The 13146-nt window shown below is 39.9% G+C and overlaps 1 protein-coding gene across 4 annotated transcripts in view; it reads right to left on the bottom strand.

Moving 5' to 3' along the window:
* Positions 1–5611: 5611 nt before the first annotated feature.
* Positions 5612–13146, bottom strand: part of ZNF608 (zinc finger protein 608) — an 83175-nt gene continuing 75640 nt past the window's right edge. For 3 of the 4 annotated variants that reach the window (XM_063422682.1, XM_063422681.1, XM_063422683.1), the window contains exons 6-10: positions 11772–12189; positions 11054–11226; positions 9974–10127; positions 8659–8740; positions 5612–7708 (exon numbers count right to left, since the gene is read on the bottom strand). In XM_063422682.1, coding sequence (XP_063278752.1) covers positions 7702–7708; positions 8659–8740; positions 9974–10127; positions 11054–11226; positions 11772–12189 — 834 coding nt within the window. In that variant the 3' untranslated portion in view covers positions 5612–7701. Of the gene's footprint in view, positions 7709–8654; positions 8741–9973; positions 10128–11053; positions 11227–11771; positions 12190–13146 lie in introns of those variants that run through there. The other variant, XM_063422685.1, reaches the window with a different exon arrangement.

The raw sequence follows: 13146 nt of genomic DNA, 5'->3' as shown, positions 1-13146 counted from the left end.
TCTAATACTGCCATTTAAAGGGGCCCAAAAGAATGTAAGAATTGATAATGATAACAAACAATGAAAGAGAACTGTACCAAAGGTTTCAACTTACTGCCATGAGAGGAAGTGTAACTGGAGACGCGCACTTCTGGTTTGCCACATACAGTCCCTTGACTGATGATTTTCTACTCTGCAATAAAGTTATCTATCTCTATAATTCACTCCTGTCTAGAGATGGCAGACAGAGAAGGTGTATCCTCGCTGCATAGCAACCTGAAGCAGGAGAAATCACGTCCTTTGGGGCAGGAGAATTTCACATCAGTAATACGACAGGTGTGCTCTCTAAAGACAAATTTTTGTCAGGCTGTGCTTGAACTTAAAGAGTGATGCTTTATCCCATCTTATCCTGTACGTTGCTCAGATTTATAAGGGTAACTCGCCTCTCTTTGGACTATAAATACCCTGTCCCTTGATGCTGCAGGCCTGTGCCACTGAGGAAAGCAGAGCACGCTGAGAGGGCAGCTCATAAGCTGGGGCATGTAGCAAGCACTCAACAGCTTCAGAAGAGTCAGAACTGTACCGAGGGCATTTGCTCCATGTTAGCTCCACAGTGAAGGTCTGCCTGTCCAGTGCCAGAGCTTTCTTTAGCAGGACTCACTGCAGTTCCTAGTGCCAGTCTGGGCACTCACCTGCCCCTGCTCAGTGACTGATGTGACACCACTGTTCCTTGTGCTGCCTGGGTGACCTTGCTGGACCCATAACTCTCCAGCTCTCCAACTCCACAGCTCTCTCTGTATTTCACTACAGAGCTCAGCAACTAAGTCTTTATAGCTGACTCAGAAGTATTCCGCCAAGTCGCTTTTATGCCAATACCTCCTGTCCTCCCTTACACATCAGGGCCAGATTTAATTGTTCCCTCCCCTTTCTAGGAGCACATTGAATGATTTGCCAGGACAATACACTGATGTACATATTCTGCTCTCTATAACACAAGTGGATTTTAGTGTATGCTCACTAACCCTTTTAGAAGTAGGACAGGTTTTAAAATCTTGTGACCTAGTGTGAAGTACAGATATAAAACTCCAAAGCTGAGCAGTCATTGCTATTGGAGAGCTGTTTTATTGTCGGTGTGTTACAAAAGCAACCCCTAAGAAAACCGGTATCAAATAATGCATATAGCATTTATATGTGACCCTGTAACACAGGGGAGAGTGAGTACATGAGCATCTGAGAGAGTACATGTCCATGTACCCAAGGAAAAAGGAAGGAGCCATACCAACTAGCAATTACTTGCTCTGCCTCAAGAGACTAAATCCTTATCTGAGCTGCAGAAGAGCCTGCCTAAGCCTAATGAAAGTTGTTCTGGCATAAAGAACTGGACTCTGTCTAGCTATTTTTAGTTTTTTCTTTCTCCAGCAGTTTCTTCTATGCCTTCTTTGGAGAAATAAATCCAAGCGTGGGGACAAACTCCTGACAGATCAAAGGGAAAGTGGTCAACTGGTTTCAGGAAAGCCACAAGTAATTTAGAGTCTGAGGATTTGGTGATTTCTGTGTTCAAGGATATCAGCTTCTTTTCAATCAGGAAGATCATGAATTAGGACTGCAGATACTTGTGGCAAAGCTTGGTATTAAATTGTTATGTTCGAATGCACGGCATGGAACATGTCATTGACATTTTAATGACCTTTTCTGTCTGGAGCTCTACTTGAAAATCAGAGGCTTGATGAGGCTCATCACTGCAAATACTTAAGCTTAGTGACAGAAGGGGGAAAGGTATGAACAAAAGGAAATTATAAAAAGCAAGCCTTACTCTGGCTTTTATAAGCAAAGGAAGAGCAGAAATTTTAGCTGTCTTTGCAGTCCATGTAGCCCTTGTTGTGGTTCCTCCCACTCTCTTCTGGAGAACAGAGAGACCCAAAGGAAGAAGGCAGTCAGCTTGCTGAAACAGGCAGCAGAGCTGACCACTGCTGAATAGAGAGCTCATTAATGAGAAACATGTTCTGTATACAGAAGGTGCATAGTTTGAGTACATGTATTAAGAGCTGGCTCCTTTTACAGCTATTTGTCCCTTTCAGTCACTCTCCTTGGAAGAAGAGAGGAAAAAAATGCTCCTGTAGCCTCTAGCTATTTTTACTGTCACTTGGACTCTCAAATACAAGTCTATACTGTTGAGGAAAGAAGGATTAAAAAATAAGGAAAAGAGGGACTGGTTTTTCATGGTGGCTGTTAGCTATGCCGGGGGCTCTTTAATCTGGAGCTTTTTCTTCCATACCTCATTTCCACTGTTTGATTTGAAACACATAAAGACAAAATTCCTCTTGAACCTTACATTTGTCTACTGAAGAAAATATTAGCAGGGATTTTACTGAAGCCCTTTCCCTGCATAACATTTTGTAAGAAACAGCCTAAACACAAATCCCCTAAGAGCAGAAACTGCACATTCGAGGTCATTCTTGCAGCCAGGGCTGGGGGCTCCTGGAGGCTGGCAGGTCCCACCCCACTGACCCCAGCAAAGGGGCAAGACAACGAGGGTACAGCTCTAGCCCAAGGCATCCTCATCCCTGAGTCAGAGATGAGCAGCCTGGACTGAAATGGGAGTCCTGGGCCACTGAGAGGAGGAGGGGGGAGAGGAAGCTCCTCGGGATGCTGGGCAGGGAGAGCAAAGCTTGGTAATACCCTCAGGGCCTTGGAAACAATTAAAAGAACCAAAGTAATTTACTTGTCAAGATGGATGCTTTAAAATTAGGCTCCTGTATTAAGGGTTTAAACAGGCTTTCAGAGAGCCTTTGCCTAGTGATCTAATTCTACTTTTTATCAGGCATTGCTGCACTGTTTCATGAGGAAATCCTGTAGCATTATGCCCAAAGCAGTAAGCAAGCACTGTCCTACCATCAACGAAGTCAAATGATAGATATCATACAATCAATTAACATACATCATTCTACCATTCAAAATGACCACAGAATGCTGTTGAAACATCTGTGAGGCTACTGGAACTGAACTACAGGTTTCAGCTCGGTCTGCAGGAGTTTGTTTATAACAAAACCTATTTTCATAGCCCTAGAACACTTTTCTATTGTGTTAAAGTGGAGATTAACTTTTCTTCATGATAAATATTTCTAGGCTGTAAGCAATAATTACCTTTGCTAAACCTTTAAGTTTGCTAATTTATCAGTCCTGATGAGAAATTGCACAGTTGCAACTGAAGTTGAAAGCCCTATTTAGTGCATGTTGCACAGAAATTAGTAACAGTCAGGGTAAGAATTTCAATGGTGTCTATCTTCCCAGCACTGGAACATGCACAACTTCAGCTGATGTCTCCTCTCCTTAATGAAAATTTCTTAATAACAGTAAGATTCAATCCTCTCCAAAAGAAAAGAAAAGAAAAAAAAAAAAAAAAAAAAGAAAAAGAAAAAAGAAAAAAAAAAAGAGAGAGAGAAAAAAACCCCAACCGTGGAAAAAAGGCTGAAGCTATGAGAACTTAGGAAACACTGACCTAGAAAAAAGAAAACTTCCCGAGGGAGAACTGTAGTTCACAATAATGCTACAAGGTGTTTAGTGCAGAGAGCTACAGAGCTACATAAAGTGCTAAAAGTGAAATCAGAGCCCTTTTTCTTAAGCAGAACAAATCTGGCACATTAAGTAATGACTGTATGCCTCCAGTTCCCTCTGATGCAGGGAGATAAAGGCTCAGACTTCCTATGTGGGCTTCGTATCATTCACAATTTCGATTCATTGGATAGTTTCAAAATACCTTTGAAAACTGTAGGTTTTTTTCAGTTACTTTAAGCTCCTTGTTAACAGTGGTCTGTCACAGCTACTCATGGCACCTTGTGCCATCATCCATGATGGGCTGTCGCTATTATTAAGAGGTAGCTATAAATATGAACTACGCTATATGAATTTGAAGTGAAACATGTTCTCTGTTCCAAATGCTGTAGGCTAAAGAGAGGCAGGATACATTAACACAGTCTAAGATAAAGGTGCAGGTCAACAGACGCATTGTGATAAAAGGAAAGAGAGAGAACTAATCAAGGGTCAAGCTCACAAATGTATGCAGAAAGCTTTCAGATGTGCAAATAGAGTTTTGATGGTATCAGCTGGCTGTAAGAGGGCTCGTTAAGCTGGCAAGCGGCACAGAGAGGGGAGAGGAGAAAAGAGGATAGAATGTGGCAAACAAACACTAAAGTGAGATTCTGGGATAGAAACATGAGGACAGTACTTTTGTCAGTTGTGACAGTGACAAGACTCTGATGCTAGGAATGAAATGTGAATTAGACTCGCTGCCTGATTCTCACTGGCTCTCTGAGAAGAGCCAGAGTGGAGAGTTGCAGAAGAGCATGATAGTGTCCTTTGTTTACTCCAATTTCTATGCTATCAACAATCCCTTGTGCATGTTTTAGGATGGATTCAGGGATTATCTAAATTCATGTTTTTTGGGGTCCTTGTTCTTACAGCAGTGACAAGTGTGATCCAAGACCAAATGGTTAAGCCCAACCAGTGCACCTACCACAAGCAAAGACGTGACACACAGCACAGAACTAGCTCTGTGACTTCTCAGGTGTTCCCCAAGGCCACCATGGAATTCTAAAATTACACAATTGAAGCTATGTTTCCCTTAGACACCATTTTTACCAGCCCTAGGCCAGCCCTGGTAGCCAGCCAGCCAGTTGGTTAGACACCTGTCCTGTTTCAGTCCCTAGAGCTACATGATCACTTAAAGAGCACCCCACCCCCACTTTGATGTTCACATCCATTTTTTTTCCCTCTGCAAGTATCACAGGGAGTAGCTCTCTGGCTGGGTTTTTTGAGTTTATGTGATGGGCTTGCACTGACAGACCTTTCATTTCTCTAGCTGCATTTACATGGACAGACTTAGAAACTCAAATGAATGTACTGCATAAGCCCCGCTTGACCTTTGCAAGACATCCAGCAACATGTGGATGAAAGACAGAAGCAAGGCCACTGTTAGCTGCTGCTGAAAGGGCAGGGTGGTAGAGGTCAGCTAGAGACAACAAAAAGTATAATCCCATCCCGTGGAAAACAGAGTGCAAATGTATCTGTATCAAGATGATTCTGCTGCCCCTTTTCAGTGACCAGCCTCTGCAGCTCTTAGTTCCCAGGGGTATAAATTGTTTTCCTCGTACTACTGCTTCAGTTTGCTCTTCCTTTGGATGCTGACACAGTGGTGAGATGACTGACTGCTGCACATCAGTGCTCAGACACGTGGGTGCATACCCTTTGGCTCTGGGGAGTGCTGAACCAGAGTGACACTCTGGCACAGCCCTCAGGGAGGTCAGTATGGCGAGTGTTTAACCAAAAAGAAGGCCATGAAGCTAGATGGAAGACACAGTAATCTTAAGTGGAGGAAGACAATAAATGGCAACAGATGTTAGCCACTCTTACAGACTTCAAGGATACAATAAAACTATAACATTAATTGTAATTTTAACAGTTGCTTACCTTTATCAGTCAGAGTAATTCACTCCAGTTACTTATGAGATTCAAACCACACTAAATCAAAATCACCAACTGTGTGAATTTATAAGATCTGTTTTGCTGTGGTAGCATTAATGATTTGGGTGGAAAAAACCAAAAGTCTATGGTATGTTTTAACACAAAAGCCATCTGAGCCTTTACTATAGAAGTAATAAGGCATTTATTATTTCAAGAGCCCTGCATTCACAATATCCCCTTTTTCAAAGAAAACACCCCTTCCTTCCCATTTTTTATGAGGCTAACTTGTAGTATGTCACCACTGTGAGACTTCTGAATGTGTTCAGAACAAGACAATAATAGTAAGCCACAGATGAATGATGTGTAGTAAAAATCAATAAACCTTATAACTATTCACTAAGGGAACTGATTTTATGCCTATAAAAATAAAACAATTATAGCAATATTAATGGCAGATTCATCATAGTAATATAAAAGTCCAAGTGTGCTTGTCTGTTGGGAATCTTTAATTCATCCTTCTGTATCCAGTATTCACAAAGTAGAAGAAATGGAACCAACTTCAAGAACAACCTTTAACTTGCAGTAATTCACCCTGTCAAAAAAACCCCAACAAACACAAAACAAAACAAAAAAACCCAGTAAAACTTTAAAAACCAGTTTTGACAATCAATGTAACTGGGATATGCAGAAAAGGTAAAAAGTTAAAGCCTCAAAAACCTGACCAGTAAATCTGATTTTTTTTCATGTCACAATTAACGATTTCATGTTACTGTGTACTGTGTTAACTGCATTGTAACAAAACAGGTGGTATAGTCACATTAAATATTTATCTTGTGGTAATGCAGGTTAGACACAGCAAAGGAATTTTATTTTCTTTTTTTCAAATTGACAGGTCCTCTGTTTTTAGGCATCTATTTATTTTGGGGGGGAAGGGCAATACCGATATTATAGGAAAAAGAATGCTTATAATTTATAGCATACAGAGCTGCTCTAAAACAGGTATTAGAGGCTTCAGTTCCACTAATACCATCCAAAGTGTTGCCATGGGCCTTTTTTGAGCCTATCAGGGTCAACAGAAAGAGGTCCATCTGCCATCTGGCTTGGACTCTGCATTGCCTGCTGGGAGAGGACAATGGCACAGGCCCAGCAGGAGCACGACTAGGAGCTGTGCCATTGCTGCACCCTCTGATATTTACAGCTATGACACACCTTTCAAAGTGGCTCAAGAACACTCAGAAATAAAACAAAAACAAAATTAAAAAAAAATCAAAGCTTTTTCATTATTCTGATTGCCAAATTATTTAAGGCAAGTAAAAAAATGAAAGCATTTGATATAGGTTTGACATAAAATAAACTAGGTTACAGCATAAAACAAGTAAACAGGTAATGGCATTAAAGTCTCTCCTCTAACTCTGGGTAATTGTAAACATTAAAAAAAAGACTGCAGGACTATTCAAGTAATAGAACAATCACAGATGTCTTCTCATATGCAGGCTATTAGGTTATCTGCCATTCAAGATTATCAAAAAAGACATTTCATTATTCACAGATGCTCATTATCTCCATTTAAAATCTATACATTATATACAACACAGTTTTTGTGGTACTAGAATCCCCATGCCTTCCAAAGGTATATTTTTCACAATACACAATTACAATGAAACAGTGAATACAGTAACATTTTACACTGATGCATCTTAATAGGAACCACCAAATAGACATCTACATTGTACCAAAGTGTCATCACAGTTAGCCTCTCTGAGAGCTTGTGGGAAATACCAGAAGGGTATGCAAGGTTCAGGCACACTGATACATAACATTATTTATTTACAATTGGAAAGGAAAAAAGAGAGAGAAGAGAAAGGAAAGTAAGAAGAAGAGAAAAGAAACAAACAGCCTTTTGCAGTTAACGCCTCCTAAACATGACAAATACATATCTCCATTTAGTGTGTGGTTCGCAACTTAGCAGCAGACCCTGTGTGCGAGCCTTGGTACTGATACAAAAAAAGTAAAGAATATATATATATTTTTATATATATATGTATATATATATATATATACGCATATATATATATATAAAAACAGAAGTCTAATTACAGCAACATTTGTTACTCTGTGATAAAATCTGCAATTTACAAAAATGAAATGACTGGTTTTTGCCTGCCATTAAGGCATTTCAAATTAACACCATGGAACTGATGTCTGTAATAAAGCGCTTCCTCATGTGATCCAGTCACATGACAATGTTCATCCCCAAATTCATCATTCTCTGAAAAGAGAAAGAAGAAGGTTTTAGTAAGCAGCATCCTTTCCTCACACTTTCTTTTTCCCAGTACCTTGAATATGTCATGAAATCAAATTTGTACAAGTATTCTCAAACCCAAGAAGAAAAGACAGCAAGCCCTGTCCTCATCCCTCCCTTGCCAGGAATAGCATCCTAAGCAGTAACCTGTGGCAGGATTTTTCTTCTGGGTTCTGAAACCCTATCGTCCATTGGCTTTTCCAGGGCCACAAACCTTTCTTACTCAAATAATTCTAGCTAATGGTTGCTTGTTTCAGCATCAGCTTTCAGACAGACACCCGTAACATGGAACATCACGGTTCAATTTGATACATTAAACTCTGAGTCTTAACATGGCAGCAGTGAACGAAAGCCTAATGTTAAAAGATGATTTGGAATTTTCACTTGATACGGGACCATAACACAGAAGTTTTCCTCTTGACAACCTAGTAAATAACTGAGAGGCTTTCAGGCATAAAGAAGCATAACACGAATGTGCAGCTTATACACAAAGCCGTCGCTAACGGGCTCCCAAACAAACCTCTCTAAAAGTAAGATCAGCAAGGCAGGCAGACTTGCAGAATAGATAAAATCCTGTTTGTCTGGTCATGCATGGAGCAAACTGAACACTAGTTTTAAACTCATTTTATTAAAAATTTGGATCTTAAATTGAATTTCATAATCTCTTGTTTTGTCTTAATACCAATCCTTAAAACACACTCTATGGAAAATCTCAAAAGACAGACTATTTTTTCCTTCTTAATGACCTATGTTACAAAAAATTCCAAAACCAAACTTGCAATTAACCCACAGAACCAAGTTTTTCCTCAGCCTTAAAAACTGTTTCATACAAGGAAATGCACACCATCAGGCTAAAAAACCCCTGTGATTTGCTTTCTCCTCTCTATGTTACGATATATAATTTATTGGCTATTTACCTTCTTTGTGCAGGAAACATACCAGATGCAGATGCCTGTGCAGCCACCTGCTGAGTGGCAACAAGGGCAGCAGAGGTCAATCCTGAGGGAAAGAAGAAACAAAGGAATGTTGATGTACTTCTGGTTTTAATAGATTTTTGTGGTCAGAGAAATGATAGGAAGGATCTCTAAGGCAACAACCAGAAAACGTAGGGGGGTTAATACTACATAAATGACAAATATTGCAGGCAACACTTTTAAGACAGTCTGCCCAGTATGATCAATATACCTTTCTGTAATAAACTGAATTGGTTTTGATAGATATTCTACAAGAAATTAAAGCATTTCTACTAACTTCATTCCTTTCCAAATACTGCACTGCATGAAGCTAAGTGGTTTGTATGAGAGTTCATGAATAAGAAGCTCTGTAGAAATAATAGGTACCAGGAAACAACAAGAATCAAAACACAGACATGACATGCCATCTGCTTACGATACAATACTTCCATAATATCTTACCATTTTTACAATTTTGCTACTGAACAAGCATAATGCATCCCAAAAGGCATTTGGAATCACTGAATCACACTGAGAAATGTCAAGACTTTTACACAGGAAAAATAAGTGCTGAGGCACTAAGTCAACATAAAGAAGAAATGTCATTTAGCCACCAATTGTGGTAGCATGTACTTTGCTGCATGGGAGGAAACCTCTTTTTAATTCAGCTAGAGTCCACAGTTAAGAAAAACCATTCAAAGACTGGTATAAAACCTAGGGAGAATAAATTGTATCTCACTGTGCTGCTTTTTCCCTGACTGCAACTTTGCGCACGGCATTTGCCAAAACACAAAGAGTCCTCTTTCAAACAGTCAAATTATAACAAGCACAAACCCTTGTGACTGCAATGCCTTGTACATAAAGTATGTTCAGTATAAAAAGCTTTTGTCTTTGCTACACTTCCTCCATTGCTTACACAACCCTAATTATACAAAAAGGAGGTTGTTTGGTTTGGATATTTTACCGCCTTTCAGCCAGTTAATGTCAGTTTGCAGGAGGAATCAAAACATTCATGTGGATGACAGCCTAACTGGTATATCTTTAATAATCCTCTGACACCCAGTTTTGGAAACAAAACTTGGTGTTTTTCAGGCATGAAGCTACTAATTTATTGCTAGTACATGCTGCGAATTTTCAAGCCTTCTTCCTAAATGTAAAGCACTTCTGTCCTAACAACAGGATCTCTATTCAAAATGCATCATGTAGGCACAATTTCCAGTGTCAAGGCAACAACTCCATGAGGCAAGCTGATCTCATCCACTGGCAATTCTCTGCTCACCTTGAAATGGGTCATACTGTCCAGGTATAAGGGGGTAGCCCATTCCAACGTGTGTGTGGTGGTGTGTATGGAGATGCCGCTGGCTGAAAGGAGAATGGCGGTCTCGTTCCCTCTCTGCTTCCCGTTCACGCTCTGCTGGTGACTTCTCCACAGGCTAGCGACAGAAAGTGAATGAAAACTGATGTGAGAATTTTAAAAGGGATGAAATCGCAACAAAACCATGTGCCACTGCGTGTCAAAAACCTTTCAAACGCAAATCATGAAACCACCTTTTCTGAAGAAGAATTCTCTACTGGAATATTTGCACTTGATTCTAATCTAAAACTAATCTTTCTGGTTAATGGAAGATTTCTCAAGGCACAAAGACTTTGAGGCAACACACTACATCTTGAAGACACCACAGTGACATCTAGTTTTGGGCTCTCTGAAGCTCGAGTGGCTTGCGAATGCCTGAACAGCCTAGGTGAGCTGCTGAAAACGGATGTTAATTAATCCTCAACCTTCTAATGCTCTCTGGGGATCAAGTTTGACTGAATAGCAGAAAAACCTTTTAGAAAATAGAATGAGAGTCAGTGACTTGCTCACAGTTAAAACCAGCAACAACTTATCTGAAAGTGAAACAACAGTATTTGTTCCAGTTTTGTAAATCTTATTTGTAAATCTTCAGAAATGGGGGCTGGTAATCAGCTACTTGGAAGATGTGGATTCTTGGCAAATACAAGGAGGGGATATTATCAAATCCCATGGTCCAACTCCCACAATTTCATTGTGTTTCCAAACCGGAGGTTCCTTTTTAACTGCAAAAAATCTGTGCACCAGGAGGTATCTCTGAATCTGTATTTCCAAATGAGTCCATTCGAGACAGGAAACCTCAGCACAGAACTGTGTTAGATGCGTTATTACTTCCAGTTTATGCCACAGAAGCATTCTGACTATAAATTGCTTCTATTTTATGCAGTACTATAAAGAAGAATCATGCATTCATAGCTTGATGCTAGATTGTGAGCTTCCCACAATTATGTTCCTCCTCTACCCCTTGCCGTATGTGACACTCTTCAGTAAGAACAGATGAAGCCTTACAACGGGTGACTTGCTGCGATACTGGTTGGCATGCTGCTGGAGCAAATCCAGTGCTTTGGACTCAGTGGTTGATTTTGCATTGATGCTCGGGCTGGTATTGACCTTCTCTGCCTCTTCTCTCCCTGACATCTTCCCATAAACTGGATAATGAAATCCTGGAGGGAGATAGGCCCCTGTGGGTAAACAATAAATACCACGTCAAGTTGCTGTTTTTACATTTTGATTATATCAGGCTAGGAGGAGACAATGTCAGAACTGAGAATTACATCAAAACTAGATCACATGACTACCAAATGGCACTCCTGCTCTTCAATTTCATCACCTAATTTACCCTGATGAATGGAGGATATAAAGAGGGTTGAGTTGATAGCCATTTCAGACATTTATGGATCCTCTTTAAGTAAAAAGAATAGTAACTATAATGGTTCTGACAGTAAGTGCTTAGAATATTTTTATAGGCAATAAACTATCTGTCAGTCTAACAGCAACAGCAGACTGTCAAGTGTTGAGAAACTTGAGAGTTCATAAAAGGAACATCTTGTATTAAATCAGTTTCATCTACAGAACTTTCCCCAGTGGAAGCACAAGCAACACAACGCCACCCATAAAGCTTCTAATTTAGCCTAGCTAATAACAGATGAATATTAAAACGCAGGCTTTACTGAGGCTGAGGACACAAATCTTAGCTCATGCGGAAGGCAGGTTTCAGAATACATACCAGGATAGCTGTGCATTAGGACAGGAGAGACTGCACGATAGGCTGGATGGTTTGGATCGTACATCTGCGGATACGGGTAAGCATGCAAGTACTGGATGTATGACTGATGCTGACTCATTGGTGAGGAAACTGCTACTCTAGCACCCCGAGAATCCTTCCAATTTACAGGAGTCTTTTGATCATCGTTTTTAATCTTGCTCTCATCCACTGATTGAGAATCAGAACGCTTGACCTCTTTAGGCTCCTCTTTAATGCTCGCTAATGAGACAGGAAGGTTAGGCAGGGAACTTTCCTTGTTAGGTGTTTTTCTAGGGCTGTCTTCTTTTAACTTTTTCTCACGATCAAGTTCTTCTGATTTTTGCTGATCAAGGTATTTGGGCTGATAGACATAATGATGCCATGTTCGTGAATCTGGATCCTAATACAGAGGAGAAAAAAATTGTTCTGAACTTAGACGTAGAACTAAGTTTGTTATTAGTATTTCCCACATTTCAGTTAATGTATTTTTAATAGCTGTTTTAATACCATATCCCCATTACATAGAGGAAAGGTTTGCCTGCCACAGAGTGCCTCGAGCTCAAAGTCAAACCAATATTCCATGAAGGAGCAGAAGTCTATTATCAAAATTTAATTCAATTGCTTCATCTTATATCCTTATTCATGCCTTTAACTAGTTTAATCATGAAATACATATGCAATGTAATGAAGTTCTGAGACCATGTTATTCATAAAACATTTTAATTAAAGCCCACAGAGAGATTTTTCCCACTAGAGAGAAAAAAGTATCTGTGAACCACAAAATTAGAGCCAGCTAATGATATGCCAGAGCACTTAGAATACCTGGAACAATGCACATGTAAAGCTGATCTAGCTGGCAAGGTTCTAATACTGCCTCCAGTGTTACAAACATCCAGGACTCCGTGGAAGTCAAGCATTAAAGCAGACTTTTTCAGCTGACAATCTTATTTTAAGTTTGTAAAGTTACAGATGGGCAACTATTTATTGGATCATGATCACATGGTTTAAAGAATGTGTACTGGGCACTGTAAATACTTTTTTATATAATATATTACAAAGACCAGTTTATAAACATGTCACAGAACTAGAGAGGTGAGTTTTTTACAGTACCACACCAAATCAGTATGGAGAAGTAACAGGAAGACTTCTTTTTCTAATACAGGATATGCAAGAGCTAATTGCCAGCATTTTCTCCACCTGACAGGCATTTATGGCACACGCCACAGAAATATAAGCACGCAACTAAATGCTTGGACAGTCTGGTTCAAATACTCACTTGAATCAGCAGACATCTTCTCCTACTTAGGGCTGTACCATCCCACTTCCTTTAGAGCTCTCTACTCCCACTCCCCTGATC

The sequence above is a fragment of the Prinia subflava genome, chromosome Z (assembly GCF_021018805.1).
Source record: "Prinia subflava isolate CZ2003 ecotype Zambia chromosome Z, Cam_Psub_1.2, whole genome shotgun sequence".
NCBI classification, from domain to species: domain Eukaryota; kingdom Metazoa; phylum Chordata; class Aves; order Passeriformes; family Cisticolidae; genus Prinia; species Prinia subflava.
This window is presented reverse-complemented; position numbering and strand designations above follow the sequence as displayed.